Genomic DNA, 20,596 nt, shown 5'->3' on the forward strand with positions numbered 1-20,596 from the left:
AATGAAGCCCAAAGATGGCCACCAGAGATCAAAAATTGTAAATGTAGCCCAAAATTCAACTAGATGTAGCCCAACTGTAGCCCAATGACAGAATGAACCAGAGTGTTAAAAAGAACAACTAGAGTGCTAACAGTCTTATTTATAAAGTGAAACTTATAGTTAGGAATTAGCATTAAAAAAACCTTTGAAATTCACTGAAAAAAACCATAGGTTTCACACCAGTTATAGTTAGGAATTAGCATTTAAAAAACCTATTAAATTCACTGAAAAAACCATAGGTTTCACACCAGTTATAGTTAGCTGGAAATTTTACTGATATAAAACCATTGAAATTCCCACGTTATAGTTAGTCGGACTCACTATAACTTGCGCGTGCAATGCACTGCTGATGACATCACATATTACATCACTCATGACATGGTCAGTGACATCACTCATGACATCACTGATGACACCATCCAGTGAATATGTGTCTTTCTGAAAAATAAATATTAGTGAGTTATGTTTAAATATTTAAATACATATATTAGTGTTTCACTTTGTGTATAAGTGGCTACATGTGTTGATAAGTAGCTACATGCGTATGTATATGGGTTATTTGATATTTTTAGTAGTATCAGTATGAGTGTCTATGTGGTTTGGTGGAGGTATTACTTAGCACATAGATGCATGAGTGACTGACTCTTTGTTTGTATGTGTTTTGAAGACAGCATATGTACAGGACTGTATGGGTGGATGAGTGTCTATATGTGTTTGTTAGTGAGTGAATGACTGTCTCACTAGTGTCTTTATCAGTAACTACATATGTTTTAATCTAGTATATATGAATATTGATGTATATAAGTGAGTATATGTGAGAGTAAGAGATTGTAAGATTTCCTGTTTAAATAAGTATGTGTTTCTATAAGTGATTGTTTAAGAGAATAAATATGTGTAATTTTCAGTAGAAGTAAGGTGGAAGTGTGTGTATAACTCTATATTCAAATATATGGTTGTTCAATAGTTTATTTGCACGTGTGAATATGTGTGTGAGTAACTTTTGGATGAATGTCGGTGTGTAACAGGATGTATAGGTGTATCTCTTCATATGATGAGTGAGTATATGTATGAGTGACTATATAGAACTGTTGGTGAATGAGTGGATGTGTATATAGATAGTGGAAGTACAGAATTGCTTGTTGTAACTGATATAGGTATGTCCATTTTTTAAAAATTTCAGTTTCTATTTTTGAATATGTGTCTCAAGGGTTACTTTACACTGAGAGGAGGTCTGTGACTGTGTCACAAGGATGGTGTCATCAGTGATGTCACTGACCATGTCATGAGTGATGTAATATGTGATGTCATCAGCAGTGCATTGCACGCGCAAGTTATAGTGAGTCCGACTAACTATAACGTGGGAATATATATATATATATATATATATATATATTCACTGAAAAAATCAGAGGTTTCACACCAGTTATAGTTAGGAATTAGCATTTAAAAAACCTATTAAATTCACTGAAAAAACCAGAGGTTTCACACCAGTTATAGTTAGCTGGAAATTTTACTGACATAAAACCATTGAAATTCCCACGTTATAGTTAGTCGGACTCACTATAACTTGCGCATGCAATGCACTGCTGATGACATCACATATTACATCACTCATGACATGGTCAGTGACATCACTCATGACATCACTGTTTAAATTATTGTCTTAATTAATGTATTTAAAAAAAAAATTGATTGGTTAACTGGCTTATTAAGTGTATCTTAGTGAATACATATATTAGCGAGTAATATTTAAATATTTAAATATATGTATCAGTGTTTCACTTTGTGTATAAGTGGCTGTATGGGTTGATGAGTAGCTACATGTGTGTGTATATGGGTTATTTTATGTTTTTTAGAATCAGTATGAGTGTCTGTATAGTTTGGTGGGGGTGTTACTTAGCACATAGATGTATCAATGACTGACTCACTGTATGTTTTTTGAAAACTGCATATGTGCAGGACTGTATGAGTGGATGAGTGTGTATATGTGTGTGTTAGTGATTGAATGCCTGTCTCACTAGTGTGTTTATCAGTAACAAGATATATTTTAATCTATTATATGTGAGTATTGATTTATATAAGTCAGTATATGTGAAAGTGAGAGATTGTAAGAGTTCCTGTTTAAATAAGTATGTGTTTCTATAAGTGATTGTTTAAGAGAGTACATATGTGTAAGTTTCCTTAGGAGTAAGGTGGTAGTGTGTGTAAATCTGTATATGCAAATAAATGGATGTTTATTAGTTTATCTGCATGTGTGAGTATATGTGTGAGTAACTTTTTGATGACTGTCGGTGTGTAACAGGATGAATAGGGGTATCACTACATATGATGAGTGAGTATATGTATGAGTGAATATATAACACTGTTGGTGAATGTGTGAATTTGTATATAGATGGTGAAATTACTGAATTGGTTGTTGTAACTGGTATGGGTATATCCACTTTTTTGAAAATGTTAGTTTCTAATTTTGAATATGTGTTTCAAAGGTTACTTTACAGTGAGAGGAGGTCTGTCACTGTGTCACAAGGATGGTGTCATCAGTGATGTCATGAGTGATGTCACTGACCATGTCATGAGTGATGTAATATGTGATGTCATCAGCAGTGCATTGCATGCGCAAGTTATAGTGAGTCCGACTAACTATAACGTGGGAATTTCAATGGTTTTATGTCAGTAAAATTTCCAGCTAACTATAACTGGTGTGAAACCTCTGGTTTTTTCAGTGAATATATATATAGTTAGCACCTGCCCTCCCTTCGGCGTGGCACTGATACTAGACTGAGAGTGTCTTTCTGTTCCCAGCCTCACCAGCATGCTGCAATAAAGATGATGTCTGAAAAACAGCTTCCGAGTGGCCAGTCCAATGTTGGGTCCTGGATGTGGTTGGATTTATAGCGGCTCTCCAAAGTCGCGGACTTGGCCCTTTGAGAGAATTTTTCAACCTGGCTGTTACGAACATTGGTTACAGCACTCTACAGGCGGAAGGGGAGCGAACGCTATCCAGACGTGCGTGCGTTCCCGCACCTTGTTGCAACAACAAAGCAGGGTGAGTCGAGGTCAGAATGTGTCACTGTCACCAGACTGGGAAGTATATTTGGACAATGTCTATGAAGGGAGCATCCACTTGGATTTAATAACTTTGAAACTACAGCACCCAGAAAGCCGTGTAAGGCCACGCCCAAGGGAGGGCAGGTGCTAACTATTTGAAAATGTATCATGCTGCTGCTTCATTTTAACTTACCAAGCCACTGATGAAGAGAGCCTCTTACTCTCGAAACGCGTTTGGCACTGATACTAGACTGAGAGTGTCTTTCTGTTCCCAGCCTCACCAGCATGCTGCAATAAAGATGATGTCTGACAAACAGCTTCCGAGTGGCCAGTCCAATGTTGGGTCCTGGATGTGGTTGGATATATATATATATATATATATATGGGAAGCAAACGCTCTGGAGCTTGGGAGGGAAGCACGACCATGGTCTGCCCTCCGGCCATAACATGCAGCCTTCTGTTACCTTCGTGTTTGTCATTGTCTCTGCCGACGCGTTTCGGGGCTCACACCCCTTCCTCTAGGGCAAACAAAGAGCACGCCATGAGCCCTGCATCTTTCGTTATCCAACTTTATTGATACCATTCCCGCCTCCCAGGGGCGTGGTTACATCGCGCTGGCCTCTGGTGCATTCTCATCCCAGGGGCGTGGTTACATCGCGCTGGCCTCTGGTGCATTCTGGGGGATGGAGTTTTCGATGCAGGTAAGTCTCCTTTTAGTAAGTTCAGGCATGGTCTTCCAATCTGTTAAAAATATATTTCTCTGAGTGAGTCACTGTTAGGTGCGAGCAGGCTCAATCTGCATCTGGAGCATGGTGCTGACTTAGTCTCGTAAAGTTCAAAACAGCAGCCTCGCATAGCTTGTGATGTGTGTTTTCACCGGCTATGGATGGTTCTCCTCCCCACGGCCAGGCACCGTGTGTAGGTATGGGAAGCAAACGCTCTGGAGCTTGGGAGGGAAGCACGACCATGGTCCGCCCTCCGGCCATAACATGCAGCCTGCTGTTACCTTCGTGTTTGTCATTGTCTCTGCCGACGCGTTTCGGGGCTCACACCCCTTCCTCTAGGGCAAACAAAGAGCACGCCATGAGCCCTGCATCTTTCGTTATCCAACTTTATTGATACCATTCCCGCCTCCCAGGGGCGTGGTTACATCGCGCTGGCCTCTGGTGCATTCTCATCCCAGGGGCGTGGTTACATCGCGCTGGCCTCCGGTGCATTCTGGGGGATGGAGTTTTCGATGCAGGTAAGTCTCCTTTTAGTAAGTTCAGGCATGGTCTTCCAATCTGTTAAAAATATATTTCTCTGAGTGAGTCACTGTTAGGTGCGAGCAGGCTCAATCTGCATCTGGAGCATGGTGCTGACTTAGTCTCGTAAAGTTCAAAACAGCAGCCTCGCATAGCTTTTTTAACGGATTGAAAGATCACGCCTGAACTTACTAAAAGGAGACTTACCTGCATCACAAACTCCATCCCCCAGAATGCACCAGAGGCCAGCGCGATGGAACCACGCCCCTGGGAGGAAAATGCACCAGAGGCCAGCGCGATGTAACCACGCCCCTGGGAGGCGGGGATGGTATCAATAAAGTTGGAGAACGAATGATGCAGGGCTCATGGCGTGTTTTTTGTTTGCCCAAGAGGAAGGGGTGTGAGCCCCGAAACACGTCGGCAGAGACAATGACAAAACACGAAGGTAACAGCAGGCTGCATTGATGGCCGGAGGGCGGACCATGGTCGTGCTTCCCTCCCAAGCTCCAGAGCGTTTGCTTCAGATACTTACACACGGTGCCTGGCCGTGGGGAGGAGAACCATCCATAGCCGGTGAAAACGAACATCACAAGCTATGCAAGGCTGTTGTTTTTGAACTCCACGAGACAAGTCAACACCATGCTCCATATGCAGATTGAGCCTGCTCGCACCCGACAGTGACTCACTCAGAGGAATAACATTTTTAATGGATTGAAAGATCACGCCTGAACTTACTAAAAGGAGACTTACCTGCATCACAAACTCCATCCCCCAGAATGCACCAGAGGCCAGCGCGATGGAACCACGCCCCTGGGAGGAAAATGCACCAGAGGCCAGCGCGATGTAACCACGCCCCTGGGAGGCGGGGATGGTATCAATAAAGTTGGAGAACGAATGATGCAGGGCTCATGGCGTGTTTTTTGTTTGCCCAAGAGGAAGGGGTGTGAGCCCCGAAACGCATCGGCAGAGACAATGACAAAACACGAAGGTAACAGCAGGCTGCATTGATGGCCGGAGGGCGGACCATGGTCGTGCTTCCCTCCCAAGCTCCAGAGCGTTTGCTTCAGATACTTACACACGGTGCCTGGCCGTGGGGAGGAGAACCATCCATAGCCGGTGAAAACGAACATCACAAGCTATGCGAGGCTGTTGTTTTTGAACTCCACGAGACAAGTCAGCACCATGCTCCATATGCAGATTGAGCCTGCTCGCACCCGACAGTGACTCACTCAGAGGAATAACATTTTTAACGGATTGAAAGATCACGCCTGAACTTACTAAAAGGAGACTTACCTGCATCACAAACTCCATCCCCCAGAATGCACCAGAGGCCAGCGCGATGGAACCACGCCCCTGGGAGGAAAATGCACCAGAGGCCAGCGCGATGTAACCACGCCCCTGGGAGGCGGGGATGGTATCAATAAAGTTGGAGAACGAATGATGCAGGGCTCATGGCGTGTTTTTTGTTTGCCCAAGAGGAGGGGTGTGAGCCCCGAAACGCGTCGGTAGAGACAATGACAAAACACGAAGGTAACAGCAGGCTGCATTGATGGCCGGAGGGCGGACCATGGTCGTGCTTCCCTCCCAAGCTCCAGAGCGTTTGCTTCAGATACTTACACACGGTGCCTGGCCGTGGGGAGGAGAACCATCCATAGCCGGTGAAAACGAACATCACAAGCTATGCGAGGCTGTTGTTTTTGAACTCCACGAGACAAGTCAGCACCATGCTCCATATGCAGATTGAGCCTGCTCGCACCCGACAGTGACTCACTCAGAGGAATAACATTTTTAACGGATTGAAAGATCACGCCTGAACTTACTAAAAGGAGACTTACCTGCATCACAAACTCCATCCCCCAGAATGCACCAGAGGCCAGCGCGATGGAACCACGCCCCTGGGAGGAAAATGCACCAGAGGCCAGCGCGATGTAACCACGCCCCTGGGAGGCGGGGATGGTATCAATAAAGTTGGAGAACGAATGATGCAGGGCTCATGGCGTGTTTTTTGTTTGCCCAAGAGGAAGGGGTGTGAGCCCCGAAACGCGTCGGCAGAGACAATGACAAAACACGAAGGTAACAGCAGGCTGCATTGATGGCCGGAGGGCGGACCATGGTCGTGCTTCCCTCCCAAGCTCCAGAGCGTTTGCTTCAGATATATATATATATATATATCTCCAGATCAATCGTTTGTTGCAAAGATCCTTGAAAAACAACAAAGTCACAGCCACTTCTCCTTATACAAGTGTGTTTATTTAAATTTCATTATGGCCATATCACTCGATGCGTTTCGGAGTACCTACTCCTTTGTCACGAGAACGAGTGTTTGCAAAAAACAGTGTAAATACATTTTGAATGCCAAACCTCTTAATGAACATAAACAACAGAGATTACGGCAATTCATGATCTGAAGAGCTAGAAAGACAGACTGTTTTTTCAACTTTGTCTTAGTGCAACATGTAATGAAAAAGAAACATTGAAAAAAAGAATGTTTGTAAAATAAACATGATTAAGCTTATTCGTGCATTTTTGTGGTTTTTAAAGCATTGCAATTAAACTAAAAACGTTATTGTTCCAATGCTGGAACATTATATATAGAAATATATAATCACTGAAAAAAACATAGGTTTCAGGCCTTATATAGCTAGGAATTAGCATTTAAAAAAACATTGAAATTGCTCCTATATAGTTAGTTGTACGTGGGGTTTCAGCTGGGTTGTCAAACAAATCCACTGACAAGGGGGTTGTGGGTAGTGCAGGTTTTATTGTTTTACACAGTCTCTGTTTTGCAACCGGTATCCGGTAGAAGGGTAGGGGGTTAGCAGCCTCTTCAGCGGCCTCCCGTACTCCGCTCCGCCTCCTCGTCTCCCGGTGCCTGTTGGGAGTCGTAGTCCGTGCTTCCGCCGTGGTCGCGTGGAGTCCGGGGGAGGTTGCCAGAGTGCAGAAAATAAAGAAAAAGAAACCAGGGTTACTCGGCCGTTCTAGCCGAACCGGGGTGAGGGTTGGGTAGTGAGGAGTCACTCGTGCAAGTTATCTACCCCGCTATACGTGAGGAATTGTGCAGGGGAATGTCGGGGATTTTACGATAACTGTGTCGCGTAAGGGTCAGGGTGGTTTGCCCAGACTACGTCCCGCCCAGCCCAGGAAACGAGACCGTACCTGTCCGAGCCACACTTCCCGGGAAGCGTGGCTGGGCGATGCGCCTTCTCGGTGGCCTCCTGGCGTGTCGCTGCTGTCTCGCTTCTCCGTAGTGAGGACTTCACTGCTCTCCTCTCCCGGTCCGTCCCGAAGTCGCCTCTTCCCGCTGGGGTCGCTGCTTTCACCTTCCTCCGCTCCGTCCTCGGTCTTCCACCACTCCTCTCCGTCCTGGCTCTTCCTCCGCTCCTCTCCGTCCTTGATCCTCCACCACTCCTCGCCGTCCTCGCTCCTTCGCCTCTCCTTTCTGTCCTCGCTCCTTCGCGTCTCCTCTCCGTCCTCGCTCCTTCGCCTCTCCTCTCCGTCCTCGCACTCCAGTCTCCACTCGCCTCCTCCAGGTGTAACACACACCTGTCTCGGTGTAGGGCAGGGTTTTACCGAGCTGACGTGGGAGGGTCCAGTCTCCGTTGCCGCCCACTTAAAGGTGCAGGGTCCCTCACTCTCCAACACCGGCAGGCAGCTGACCACGTCCGTGGTTTTCCATGAGTCCGTGTGCTGAAACAACAGAGGCAACACATGAATAGGCAAGCCAGGGGGGCCCGTGTCCGGATCCCCCGCGTCACATTGTACTAACTATATTTCACGCACCCGCAATCCACTGTTGATGATGTCACATATTACATCATTCATGACATGGTCAGTGACATCACTGATGACATCACTGATGGTGTAAAAGGTTTATCATCTTCTTTATGGGGCACTCTGTTTGGACCCATAAAGAAGATAAGAAAGCTTTTACCACAGCAGTAAGTCAAGGAAGCCAATTCAAGTGGGACGGCTCTAAAAGAGAAAAGAGTACATCACTAGGACCCCTTTTCCAATGGCTGGCCACCGTTTAGCATAAACGGTGACGCCAGCCAATGGAAAAGAGGGGCAGGGCTTAACCTCGCTAGTGAAACTTACTCAATCTCATTAAATCTCGCCAGCGAGACTGCACATGTGCGCAGTCTTATGCTAGCCGAGACCTAACAGCGACACTGCGCACATGCGCAGTCTTACGCTAGCTGAGACTTAAAAAATATAACTTTACGTAAGAGTGGCCATGCCCCAAGAGCAGAGTGGACGAGAGCCGGGGCTCTCTCACTTTACACACATTGCTCGGCATCTAAAACTTCCGTTCTTTTCCACCGGCAACTTACACCATGCTAATACAAGCATCAACAATTCTGTATTTCTCACAAAAAAAAAAAGAGGCAGCATTCATGTACATTGTTAACAGAACACTGTGTATTCTGCAATGACCAGCTGTGCTTTTACCTTGTTGAAAATGCATTGTCTATTTTCCTTTACATGCAGGTCATGCTACTCTCTTTCAGTACACTATTATGAACAGAATACAACAATCTCGTAAATTGTGTAAATCTTAAAACAGAACAGCCCTATCATTTGTGACCCTTCCTTCTCTCAGTTATCTTACCAGCTGGCACAGGAACAACCACGTCAGCTGTTTGTGCAAGCTCAGCTTCTGGCAAGCTTTTTTTTTTTCTTTAAAGAAACAGCAGCATAAATCAGCCACACAGCAACATATTCCAATGACCCACAGAGTGTTGTTTTAACGTAGCAAAGACATTTAACTAGATTCAATTTTTAGCCTTTTCGATGTTACTGTCTGATTCAACGCTAACAGATGGCATGCAAATGTGTGGTATGGAAAAGGTAACATATCACAGATTAAACAAGCATTGGTATTGCCAATAGGTCTCGCTTTTGGGACCTTATAAGTATTTAGTTATGCAGCACAATATCCTTGGTGCAACAACATCAACTGTTGCATGGCTAAACTCTGATAAGGTACAAGGGTTAGCCATGCAACAGCTGATGTTGTTGCACCAAGGATATTGTGCTGCGTAACTAAATACTTATAAGGTCCCAAAATTGAGACCTATTGGCTATGCCAATACTTGTTTAGTGTGATTACAGCAATTTGAGCCTTTCTAGTTCCATCTTTGGGCCACCCTATCCCTTGAAAGAGGAAGAAAGGCTCCGTTGTTTCAACCACAAAAGAGCTTTGAACTTTTGCATTGAGGTTAATAGGCACATAGAAGGGTAAGACATTGTAGAAGACAACAATTGCAAGGTGGATAGTTGTCCGCATCAAGATATGGTATACATTCACCTAGAGACTGCTCCCAGAGGTCTCCAGAAGGCATTCTACCAGGACCAAAGCCACCACCACCACACATTGGCATGTAGCATGCCCATTTTAGAAATCTATCATGCTGCAAAGTAGGCACAATTTTACACATTCTCAAAACACTTCTGCTTTGATATTCAGGTTTGTCAGAGAAACACTTTTCCTTTTCGATCCTCCCAGATTTTCTAGTCTGAGTTTTCCATGGAAATTACTTTGGTATCTAATCATAAGGTGAGAAATCTGCAGTTAGAAATATTTAACAGAAGAACATGTTATTTACCTTTGATAATGTGTTTTTTCTGGTGGACACTCTACCTAACTACAGATTCCTCACCGACCCTTCCACAGAACAATAGACTCTTTCTAACATCTTAACAAGGTACCAGCTTAGGAATGTGCATGCTGTCAAATCAAATTATCCATTGGCTCTGCGTTTTACGCCGTGGACAGAGTTCAGTAAGAAACTGATTTCATTGTGCAGGGGTGGTGAGTGTATGTGGATTCAGAGTCACTTCCGGCACGGGAAGGGGTATACATAAATCCGCATGATACCACTTACCTTGGCAGGAGGGAATTGCTGAAACATCTCTGGATGCAGTCTGGCACCCTAGTGTATACACAAGGTGAGGAAGCTGCAGTTAGATAAAGTATCCACCAGAAAGAGTGTTACTGAAGGTAAGTAACTTGTTCTTTTTACATTATTTTTATTTGTATTTGAAAAGTTTTATATAGCGCTGGCTAGACCCAGAGGTATCAGAGCGCTTTACATGAGGATCAGCGAGTTACAGGTTACATAGTAACATCAATTAAATAAAAAAAATCACAGAGGGAGGGGGGGGGGAGGGAAGGGTTTCGGGAAGGAAACACAACGGGAACATTTGGAAAACAGTGTCAGATGACCGGCTGGGTAGGTGACGGCCGAGGGGGTGAAACCTAGGACAGGCTCCTCTACAGCTGCATATGACAGCTCCACCGGACATCGCCCAAGTTTGTTTGTGCGCGGAGGTCAGTACAAACAGTGTTGGTATTCGCCCATAGTTACAGGTTACATAGTTGCATCAATTAAATCAAAGAATCATGGAGGGAGGGGGAGGGAGGGAAACACACAGGGGGAACGAGGAAAACAATGTCAGATGACCGGCTGGGTAAGTGATGGCTGAGGGGTGAAACCAGGGCCAGGCTCCTCTACAGCTGCAAATGACAGCTCCACCAGGAATCGGCCAAGGTTGCTTGTGCACCGAGGTAAGTACAAACAATTTTGGTATCTGCCCAGGGGGCATCGTTAAAGGTCCATCAAAAGTTCCATCAAAGTTCCACCAGGCATGGGCCATGTTGATCCGGTTCCAGGTGACGACAGAGGGGTTGAAACCAGGGCCAAACTCCTCTATAGCTACATATGACAGCTCCACCGGGAATCGGCCAAGGTTGCTTGTGCACCGAGGTAAGTACAAACAGTTTTTGTATCCACCCAGAGTTACAGGTTACATAGTTGCATCAATTAAATCAAAGAATCACAGAGGGAGTGGGAGGGAGGGAAACACCAAGGGGAAATGAGGAAAACAGTGTCAGATGACCGGCTGGGTAGGAGACGGCTGAGGGGGTGAAAACTAGGACAGACTCCTCTATCGCTGCATATGACAACTCCACTGGGCATCGGCCAAGGTTGCTCATGCACCAAGGTAAGTACAAACAGTTTTGGTATCTGCCCAGGGGACATCGTTAAAGGTCCATCAAAAGTTCCATCAACGTTCCACCAGGCATGGGCCATGTTGATCCGGTTCCATGCTATGCATTATGTTCATGGTTTCAGTCCGGGGACATCGTCACAGATCAATTGGCAGCACCCATCCTGGAGTTACTGGGAAACTAAGACTTACTGTAGGGTTGATATTCGCTCCGCCTGTCGTCTCCTCAGCCTCCCTGTGCTTGCTATACACACCCAGGGGATGATTCAGGGCAGCGGCACAGGAAGCGGGATTGCCTCCACTTTTCCACGCTCTCTGGACCAGCCCTCTGCTTAATGAAATATCTCTGTGTTCCCACCCGCGCTTTCCTGCAGCAGTGGGGCTCAGGGGTGTAATGATATGTCCCTACTAACCAGTCACAGGGTTCCCCAGTACAGCCTTGTGTCTGCGCCGTGCTCCTCATCTGCCGTGGTCCTCCTATCCAGCGCTCGGTGTAATTCAAAAGGGACGCACTTCCAGTCTGGCAGCCACCTTTCACCCCCCAGAGTTGCTGCTCAGTTCTCCCTACACTGTGGGGTTGGCCCAGTGCTTTCTCACCTCTCAGCGCTGTAATTCAGGCTACAGAGCGCACACTCCAGCGCTCCTCACATGGTCCACACATACCAGGTTCCCGATCGTTTGGTGTCCATTCACCACACCTTCCTGGTCTGCCGCGCACCTCCGCTGCCCTCAGGGCTCGTCACCACGGAGCACATACTCCATTTTCTTGGCGCAACACAGCGCCGCAATCTCCAGGAGATCACGCCCATTCGTTAACCTCGTCCCCAGAACCGCCGCTCCTACTCCATTCCACCACAGGTCTGTATGCCTCACCCCCTCCGGGCAGCTCGCGCACTCAGCTCAAGTCCGCCACCTCTGATCTCGGCGTAGGGCAACAATTGCTATAAATATGTAGTTTTTCCCATAAGGAAAATTCTGTTTCAAGAAGATACTAGTCTACTAAACACATTTTACAGTAGAACACCAACTCTACTATCTAACTTGCAACTGAACAATACTTAGACTAAATATCCCGTCTCACACCAATTACAGTAGGTAGGGGTAGCCAAAAACTGTTAGATGTCTGCTTGAGTTAGTTACACTGGCTATATACATAACTGGAGCAGGAGCAGCTAGGTGCCGAGCGGGTGCTAGGCGTTGCGGGCGGTGTGCCATTGTCGCCTCCACCCCCTCCCGAGACCTATGGGGCGTGGATTTTTTAAAAAACAAACTTCACAGGTTCCTCACAACTGAGGTAATTCCCACAACTTGTGGTTTGTTTTCTTGCACTTATTTTTACACATATAGCATTATTTTAACTTTTACGTCCTCTGGTTAGGGTGGGCCTTAGCGCGCCTACACCGCCGAGGTACACGATACACGGTCCTGAAGAATGCCCAGTAAATCATACACTTAAATGGGCCGAAACATGTCGACCCCACTATAAGTGGAAACTTCCATCATAACTTATGGTAGTTCTCCCACACATATCTTTTTAACCATGTCTAGACTGACCAGTGAATACATTTTTTGGTTGGTACAGTTACAGACATTTTTAAATCACTTTTTCACATCACTATCACAAAATCCAGCTCCGCAGTAATCTGGCATTGTAGCACACCAGGGAGGCATTCGGCTTCCCCTGGTGGGCCCGATGATGAAGCATGTCACCAACCAGGTTGGTGAGTGAGGGATTCTAAAAAATCCCTACAAGGTTTCCAGTGTGTCCTCAGTAGTGAATTTCTTACAGTCTTTGCCTCTGTGCTCACACACAGACCTTTTTTGCGCTTGACACTCTTTCTTTGTTTTATACATTCAACCCGAGGGACTGAGAGTGTCTCTTGCCCTCTCTCTCTACTTGTTTTCGTATATGCATAACTATTCATTTGTTCAAAAGTCTTTAGGTAAATTATAGTTACTCATACTATACCACGCATAGTAATAGAGGATAAATATACTCTACTAAGATGTTTTTTCCATATATATATATATATATATATATATATATATATATATATATATATATATATATATATATATATATATATATATGTATATATATATATATATATTACCTACTGGCGGTCGCCAGTAGGTATATATAGTTAGGATTTTTTTCTCAATGGGATTTTTGAAAATTCTATGTCTAATAACTTTGGCGTTTGTGGACGGAATTGGCTGAAATTTTCAGGAAAATTGAACATTTTGTTTCTGAGCAGCCCCTGACAATTTGGGGGGGTTTCGTCAAGGGGGGGCCGAGAAAAAAGGTGGGTCCCAAAACGCGTTTTTCCCATGTTAATTTCCACAGGGCGGTTGGCCTCACTTTTAGCTCGAACGGCTGAATGGATTTGCACGAAACTTGGCAAAATTGTAGGGACTGTTAGCCTGATGTGCCTTTGCTAGGTCTCAATTTATGTGCTCCAGTGGATTTTGATAAATTAACGTTCAAAAAAATATATATATCTGTGACAGCGCTCCGGGTAGCGCTCCGGTTCGTGTACTTGACGCGTAACGGAACTTTGCGAAGCGTAGCTGATTGGCTCTCCGGTGTCTGTCAACATTCTAAACAGTCCGGAGCGGCCTCCTCTTGTCTCTCGGTAGGATCGAGAGACAAGAGGAGGCCAAAACAAAGGGGGAAATGACCATAAGGGGGCATAGTATATCCTCCCTGACCCCCTAGGTTTGATGTGGAGGCTTTAAAAGGGCCCCGCGGGTCAAAAAAAAAAATTGTTTTTTTCGCGTGGGGAGCGCCCGGTACTCTTTTGTGCAATGGGCGGTGGTAATCTAAATGATGAGGAGGGGGGGGCAGCGTTCAAAGCACATCAGCGTGCATAAACACGAAAATGTTTTTATCTACCACGTGCTTGACTTATCTCTCATGAGATGCATTCCCTTGTGTTTCAACAATGGAAGTCTGTTCATTACATAGATCGCCCGAGGGCGGTAATACAGACCGCGCGTAGGAAAGGGTCAAAAGCCAGGGGTATAGGAGAATGTAACAAGCTAGCCATTTAATTGAAAAAACTAAACGTGACAAACGGTTGCAGGATCAGTGAAGGTTGATTTTATATTATATCTGTAACAGCGATCCGGGTAGCGCTCTGGTTCGCGTACTTGACGCGTAACGGAACTTCGCGAAGCGAAGCTGATTGGCTCTCCGGTGTCTGTCAACATTCTAAACAGTCCGGAGCGGCCGCCATCTTGTCTCTCGGTAGGATCGAGAGACAAGAGGAGGCCAAAACAAAGGGGGAAATGACCATAAGGGGGCATAGTAGATCCTCCCTGACCCCCTAGGTTTGATGTGGAGGCTTTAAAAGGGCCCTGCGGGGCAACAAAAAAAAAGAAAAAAAAAAAATTGTTTTTTTTGCGTGGGGAGCGCCTGGTACGCTTTTGTGCAATGGGCGGTGGTAATCTAAATGATGAGGGGGGGGGGGGGGGGGGGGCAGCGTTCAAAGCACATCAGCGTGCATAAACACAAAAATGTTTTTATCTACCACGTACTTGACTTATCTCTCTGAGATGCATTCCCTTGTGTTTCAGCAATGGTAGCCTGTTCATTACATAGATCGCCCTAGGGCGGTAGTACAGACCGCGCGTAGGAAAGGGTCGAAAGCCAGGGTTATAGGAGTATGTAACAAGCGAGCCATTTAATTGAAAAAACTAAACGTGACAAACGGTTGCAGGATCAGTGAAGGTTTATTTTATAATTGAAAGTATAACAGGATCAGTTACAATGAAATCGTTCATACGCACACCATGGGCGAGTATCATGGGTAACATTATTTCGAAGCTTTATTATTACAATAATCAATAATGAAAAATCGACATCAATAGGGTTGTCCGTATTCCCAGTCAGTACCCTTCCCCGCCCGCCATGTGCACAAAGACCGCATACATCCCCCATAACGTCAAGGCTAAGTAACTAGAACGTCATAAGGAGTTGCAAGTCGCTCCCATACTGGCGCCATTTTGGTCGAGGCCAGGCAGGTCCAGAGTATAGTTCAATGTCTCCAATAAGTAGCGGCAGGACCAGAATCCCTTTCGGTAGTTCTGGCTTCGTCATTACGAGCACTAGAAAACAAGACATTCTGGGCAATACCACCCTTGACGCAGCCCTTTATTCTACAAGATGGTGTCTTTCAAAAGCCAGGAGTATGTAACAAGCGAGCCATTTAATTGAAAAAACTAAACGTGACAAACGTTTGCAGGATCAGTGAAGGTTGATTTTTTAATTGAAAGTATAACAGGATCAGTTACAATGAAATCGTCCATACGCAAACCATGAGCGAGTATCATGGGTAACATTATTTCGAAGCTTTATTAATACAATAATCAATAATGAAAAATCGACATCAATAGGGTTGTCCGTATTCCCAGTCAGTACCCTTCCCTGCCCGCCATGTGCACAAAGACCGCATACATCCCCCATAACGTCAAGGCTAAGTAACTAAAACGTCATAAGGAGTTGCAAGTCGCTCCCATACTGGAGCCATTTTGGTCGAGGCCAGGCAGGTCCAGAGTATAGTTCAATGTCTCCAATAAGTAGCGGCAGGACCAGAATCCCTTTCGGCAGTTCTGGCTTCGTCATTACGAGCACTAGAAAACAAGACATTCTGGGCAATACCACCCTTGACGCAGCCCTTTATGCTACAAGATGGTGTCTTCCATTCAGAAAATATTGTTGGCAGCATTTTGAAAGGAAAGATAAACGGCCGTTCTCCTAGTGAGTCTCACATTGTTACATTTATGAAGAACGTTGAGAAGTAGTATGTTGAAAATCTGAAGCCATCGTTCTACAAACTCTCTACCAGCCTTGGACGGAAAAATCCTGACTAATGTACAAACTGAAAACCAGTTTTTGTCTGCATAGCATCAGCAGCAACACTTGCGTCAGCTTTGTGTGAAGCCGCTATCTTGATCCAATCAATACGGTCCCCCTGCACACATTCAGGGACCAGGCCGCAGGACGTGTCTTCAGGTCAAACGGATTGTGGGACAAGGTCCAGAATGGAAGAGTCACCAAAAGGCAAAAAGTTCCGCCGGACCCCGGGAGCCGGCCGCCTATGTCGGGGGCGATCTCAGGCCACACCAGGGCAACAAGAATTGTGGAGGGGGCAGGAGCCAAGTGCCCCCTCCCAGTCCGCGCTACCACACCGCCCCTCGGGGGCCTCCGTCAAGCAGTTCAGGGAGGCACCGCAGGCAGCGGTTCTTCAGATCAGTGGCTCTCACCGGCAAGGCTCCCCTCCGTTAGCAGCGATCGTTGGCACTGTGGTTGCGGCCGGAGGCACCGCCTAGTCAACGCCCCGGCCTCTCCATGTCGTAGGCCACAAGAGTGGGCGCAACTCAGCTGGCCGAGCGAGACTTGGGGAGGGGGCAGGAGCTAAGCGCCCCCTCCCAGTCCGCGCCACCACACCGCCCCTTGGGGGCCTCCGTCAAGCGGCTCAGGGAGGCACCGCAGGCAGCGGTTCTTCAGATCAGTGGCTCTCACCGGCAAGGCTCCCCTCCGTCAGCAGCAATCGTTGGCGCTGTGGTTGCGGCCGGAGGTCCCGCCTAGTCAACGCCCCGGCCTCTCCATGTCGTAGGCCGCAAGAGTGGTCGCAACTCAGCTGGCCGAGCGAGACTTGGGGAGGGGGCAGGAGCCAAGGGCCCCCTCCCAGTCCGCGCCACCACACCGCCCCTCGGGGGCCTCCGTCAAGCGGCTCAGGGAGGCACCGCAGGCAGCGGTTCTTCAGATCAGTGGCTCTCACCGGCAAGGCTCCCCTCTGTCAGCAGCGATCATTGGCGCTGTGGTTGCGGCCGGAGGCCCCGCCTAGTCAACGCCCCGGTCTCTCCATGTCGTAGGCCGCAAGAGTGGTCGCAACTCAGCTGGCCGAGCGAGACTTGGGGAGGGGGCAGGAGCCAAGCGCCCCCTCCCAGTCCTCGCCACCACACCGCCCCTCGGGGGCCTCCGTCAAGCGGCTCAAGGAGGCACCGCAGGCAGCGGTTCTTCAGATCAGTGGCTCTCACCTGCAAGGCTCCCCTCCGTCAGCAGCGATCGTTGGCGCTGTGGTTGCGGCCGGAGGCCCCGCCTAGTCAACGCCCCGGTCTCTCCATGTCGTAGGCCGCAAGAGTGGGCGCAACTCAGCTGGCTGAGCGAGACTTGGGGAGGGGGCAGGAGCTAAGCGCCCCCTCCCAGTCTGCGCCACCACACCGCCCCTCGGGGGCCTCCGTCAAGCGGTTCAGGGAGGCACCGCAGGCAGCTGTTCTTCAGATCAGTGGCTCTCACCGGCAAGGCTCCCCTCCGTCAGCAGCAATCGTTGGCGCTATGGTTTTCGGCCGGAGGCCCCACCTAGTCAACGCCCCGGCCACTCCATATCTTAGGCCGCAAGTGTGGTCGCAACTCAGCTGGCCGAGCGAGACTTGGGGAGGGGGCAGGAGCCAAGCACCCCCTCCCAGTCCGCGCCACCACACCGCCCCTCGGGGGCCTCCGTCAAGCGGCTCAGGGAGGCACCGCAGGCAGCGGTTCTTCAGATCACAACAGAGTCTCATGCTTGATCGATTGAGCTGGCCGAATCAGGCAACAAGAAGGTGTGGGGGGGGGGCACCTCTTGCTCAACCACCACCTGAGGAGGTGGTACTCTCTTCCTAGGAGGTAGTGGTGGTGGTGGGGATGCACCAGCTGAAGCTACAACACTTGCTATTGCTAAGTGATGAAAAAAGGTCTTCCTCTCACAAAGATGAAAGTCAGAGTGAGGAAACAAGGAGGGGTTTTCATCATTTGGGACAAAAAATAGTTCTAAACCAATGAAAAGTGTTATTTTTAGGTCACATGACCTAGCCTTACATCATTAGGAACCCAAAAGTAAAATGAACCAATGAAAAGTTTTATTAACAAGTCACATGACCTGCTATGCTTACGTTACGCGCTCCGCGCCGCGCCCCGGATCGCTTCCGGGAAGCTGCACTTCGCGCCTCGCGCACCGGAGCACTTCCGGGTGTGCTAACGCGGCACGTCATATGACGCATTACGCGACAACGCGATACGTCACGGTTACGCGACGCGTCACGATGTTGTTTTCTAACGCGGCAGTTGCGCAAACAGAACGTTTATCGGCCGGGCATATGGAATACATACACATTCATACCATACAATCAGGGCATGTATGCACAGTCACACCATACAATTTTTCACGTTCCCAGTGATGGTCTGCACTCCATTCAATATCTCACAGCGCTTGTCTATGCCTTTCCTTACATGGAGCACGGTGCGGTCCATGTCCACTCCATTCTTCAGTCGGAACTCCGATGTAACCTACAGAGGAGAAAAGAAAGGGGGGGATACAGCATTCAGAGGATGTCAGCGCGCGCAAACACAAAAAAGCTTCTACTTACCATGTATCAGACTAGCTGCAGGAACGTGTGATACAACAGATCTTGGCAATCCCTTTCGCATTATTTTTATGTGTAACATATCCTCCCCTTCTTATGATGCCAAAAAATGTTTCATTTTATTTGTCTCTAAATTCGAGTTCCCAATTCGTGTATTTGTTTCTCAATTAGTCTTATTTTATGGGACAAAATACCACACCTTACATTCGGCAGATACCTTAAGCTACGGTCGACCATTTTCTAACAATTCTGGAAAAAGGGCAGGTGTGACAGATACAAATTTCAATCAATCCTAAATTCAGGCAAAGGGTCTGCATTATCTCTCTTCTATTGTTTGGGAATAACAGCCATTATTCTAAAACCTTACCAAACTAGACGATTGTTATGACGCTGATTCCATACTTCCTTCGAAAACTCTTTTTTGCAAAAATGTCAGTATACAAATTCGGACCTACAACCACGTGGGCCGGCCGCGGAGCAAACTGGAATCGTATATGATGAGGGGACCTTTACACTGTAGAAAAACGTAACGGGCGGGCCATTAGGTTGCAGGAATTAAGGTGTCTAAGAGTTACAATGAAATTATCTAGATATACATTTGCGGGCAAGTACCATGAGTAACGTTAATTCGAACTTTCAATAGTACAGTAATGAATAATACATCAGAACTTAATATCAATAGGGATGTCCAAATGTTCATTCAGTACCCGTCCCCGCCCGCCATGTGCTCCAAAACTGCATACATATCTCGTGATATCAAGGCTGAGCAACCAGTGCACATCAAGGAGTTGCAAGTCTCATTTATACCGACGCCATTTTGGGCGAGGCCGGGCAGGTCCAGAATATAGTCAAAATGTCTCCACCAACCAGCAGTCGGAACAGAACCCCTTTCAGCAGTCCAAAAAGTTCAGTTAAATGACAACAGAAGGGACAGGCAACAAGAAGGAGTCGGGGGCCCCGGTGACTCTTGTAGAATCTTCAAGGCTGAGGGGACGTTTTTGGGAATGGGGCCCATGCCCTAGCAGTCAAGCGTCCGAGTTCCAGTGTTGCCCAGAGCCATCCTTGCAGGTCAGGCCCAAGTCTGTGGAGTCGACCGCCATTTCCTGAGCTCCGTGGCAGCTGCCTGTCGCTGTACCGCAAGAGTGGGTGCAATTCAGCCGGATGGCGGGTGAGACGCTGTAATATTATTATTATTATAGAGGCTTTTGTAACGCGCTCTGCTACTAAATAGTATAGTATCCTGGCGCGAAGAGAAAAAGAAGGGGACAGATCACAGTAAATGCAAAGGAGGAACAGCCATTAGGCATTGGTGTTGAAGAGGTAGGTTTTTAGGCCTTTCCTGAAAGCCATGATGGAAGGGGCTGTTCTCAGTTGCAGAGGCAGGGTATTCCAAGCTCTCGCTGCTCTAACAGAAATGGATTGTCCACCAAGCCTGCTATATTTGAACTTTGGTACAGTCATTTGATGAAGATTGCTTGATCTGAGAGGGCGGTTGGGGGCATAAAGAGAGAATCTTTTTCTCAAATAGGTTGGGCCTGTTAGGTGGAGTGCTCGGTATGCTAACACAAGGATCTTGAATAAGATCCTTTGAGCCACTGGAAGCCAGTGAAGGTCTCGGAGTGGTTGGCGGACGCTAGATCTTCTGGGGATGTTAAACAGCAGCCGGACCGCAGCATTTTGGATGACTTGGAGGCGGTGGATCAGATAGGCTGGGAGTCCGCAGTAGAGAGCATTCGCATAATCCAATCTGGATAATATCAGAGCGCGAATGACCGTCTCCTTAGCTGATCGCGGAAGCAAAGGAAGGAATCTGCGTAGAGTTTTGAGAGTGGAGAAGCAGATTCCGG

The 20,596-nt window shown here is 47.2% G+C and overlaps 1 protein-coding gene across 1 annotated transcript in view; it reads right to left on the reverse strand.

Annotated features, from left to right (window-relative positions):
- Positions 1–7,433: 7,433 nt before the first annotated feature.
- LOC147706980 (uncharacterized) overlaps positions 7,434–20,596 on the reverse strand; it is a 42,386-nt gene continuing 29,223 nt past the window's right edge. Inside the window, exons 2-3 of the mRNA XM_086925612.1 lie at positions 7,837–8,018; positions 7,434–7,782 (exon numbers count right to left, since the gene is read on the reverse strand). Coding sequence (XP_086781738.1) covers positions 7,434–7,782; positions 7,837–8,018 — 531 coding nt within the window. The remainder of the gene's footprint in view (positions 7,783–7,836; positions 8,019–20,596) is intronic.

Source organism: Lissotriton vulgaris, chromosome 6 (assembly GCF_964263255.1).
Source record: "Lissotriton vulgaris chromosome 6, aLisVul1.2, whole genome shotgun sequence".
In the NCBI taxonomy this organism is placed as follows: domain Eukaryota; kingdom Metazoa; phylum Chordata; class Amphibia; order Caudata; family Salamandridae; genus Lissotriton; species Lissotriton vulgaris.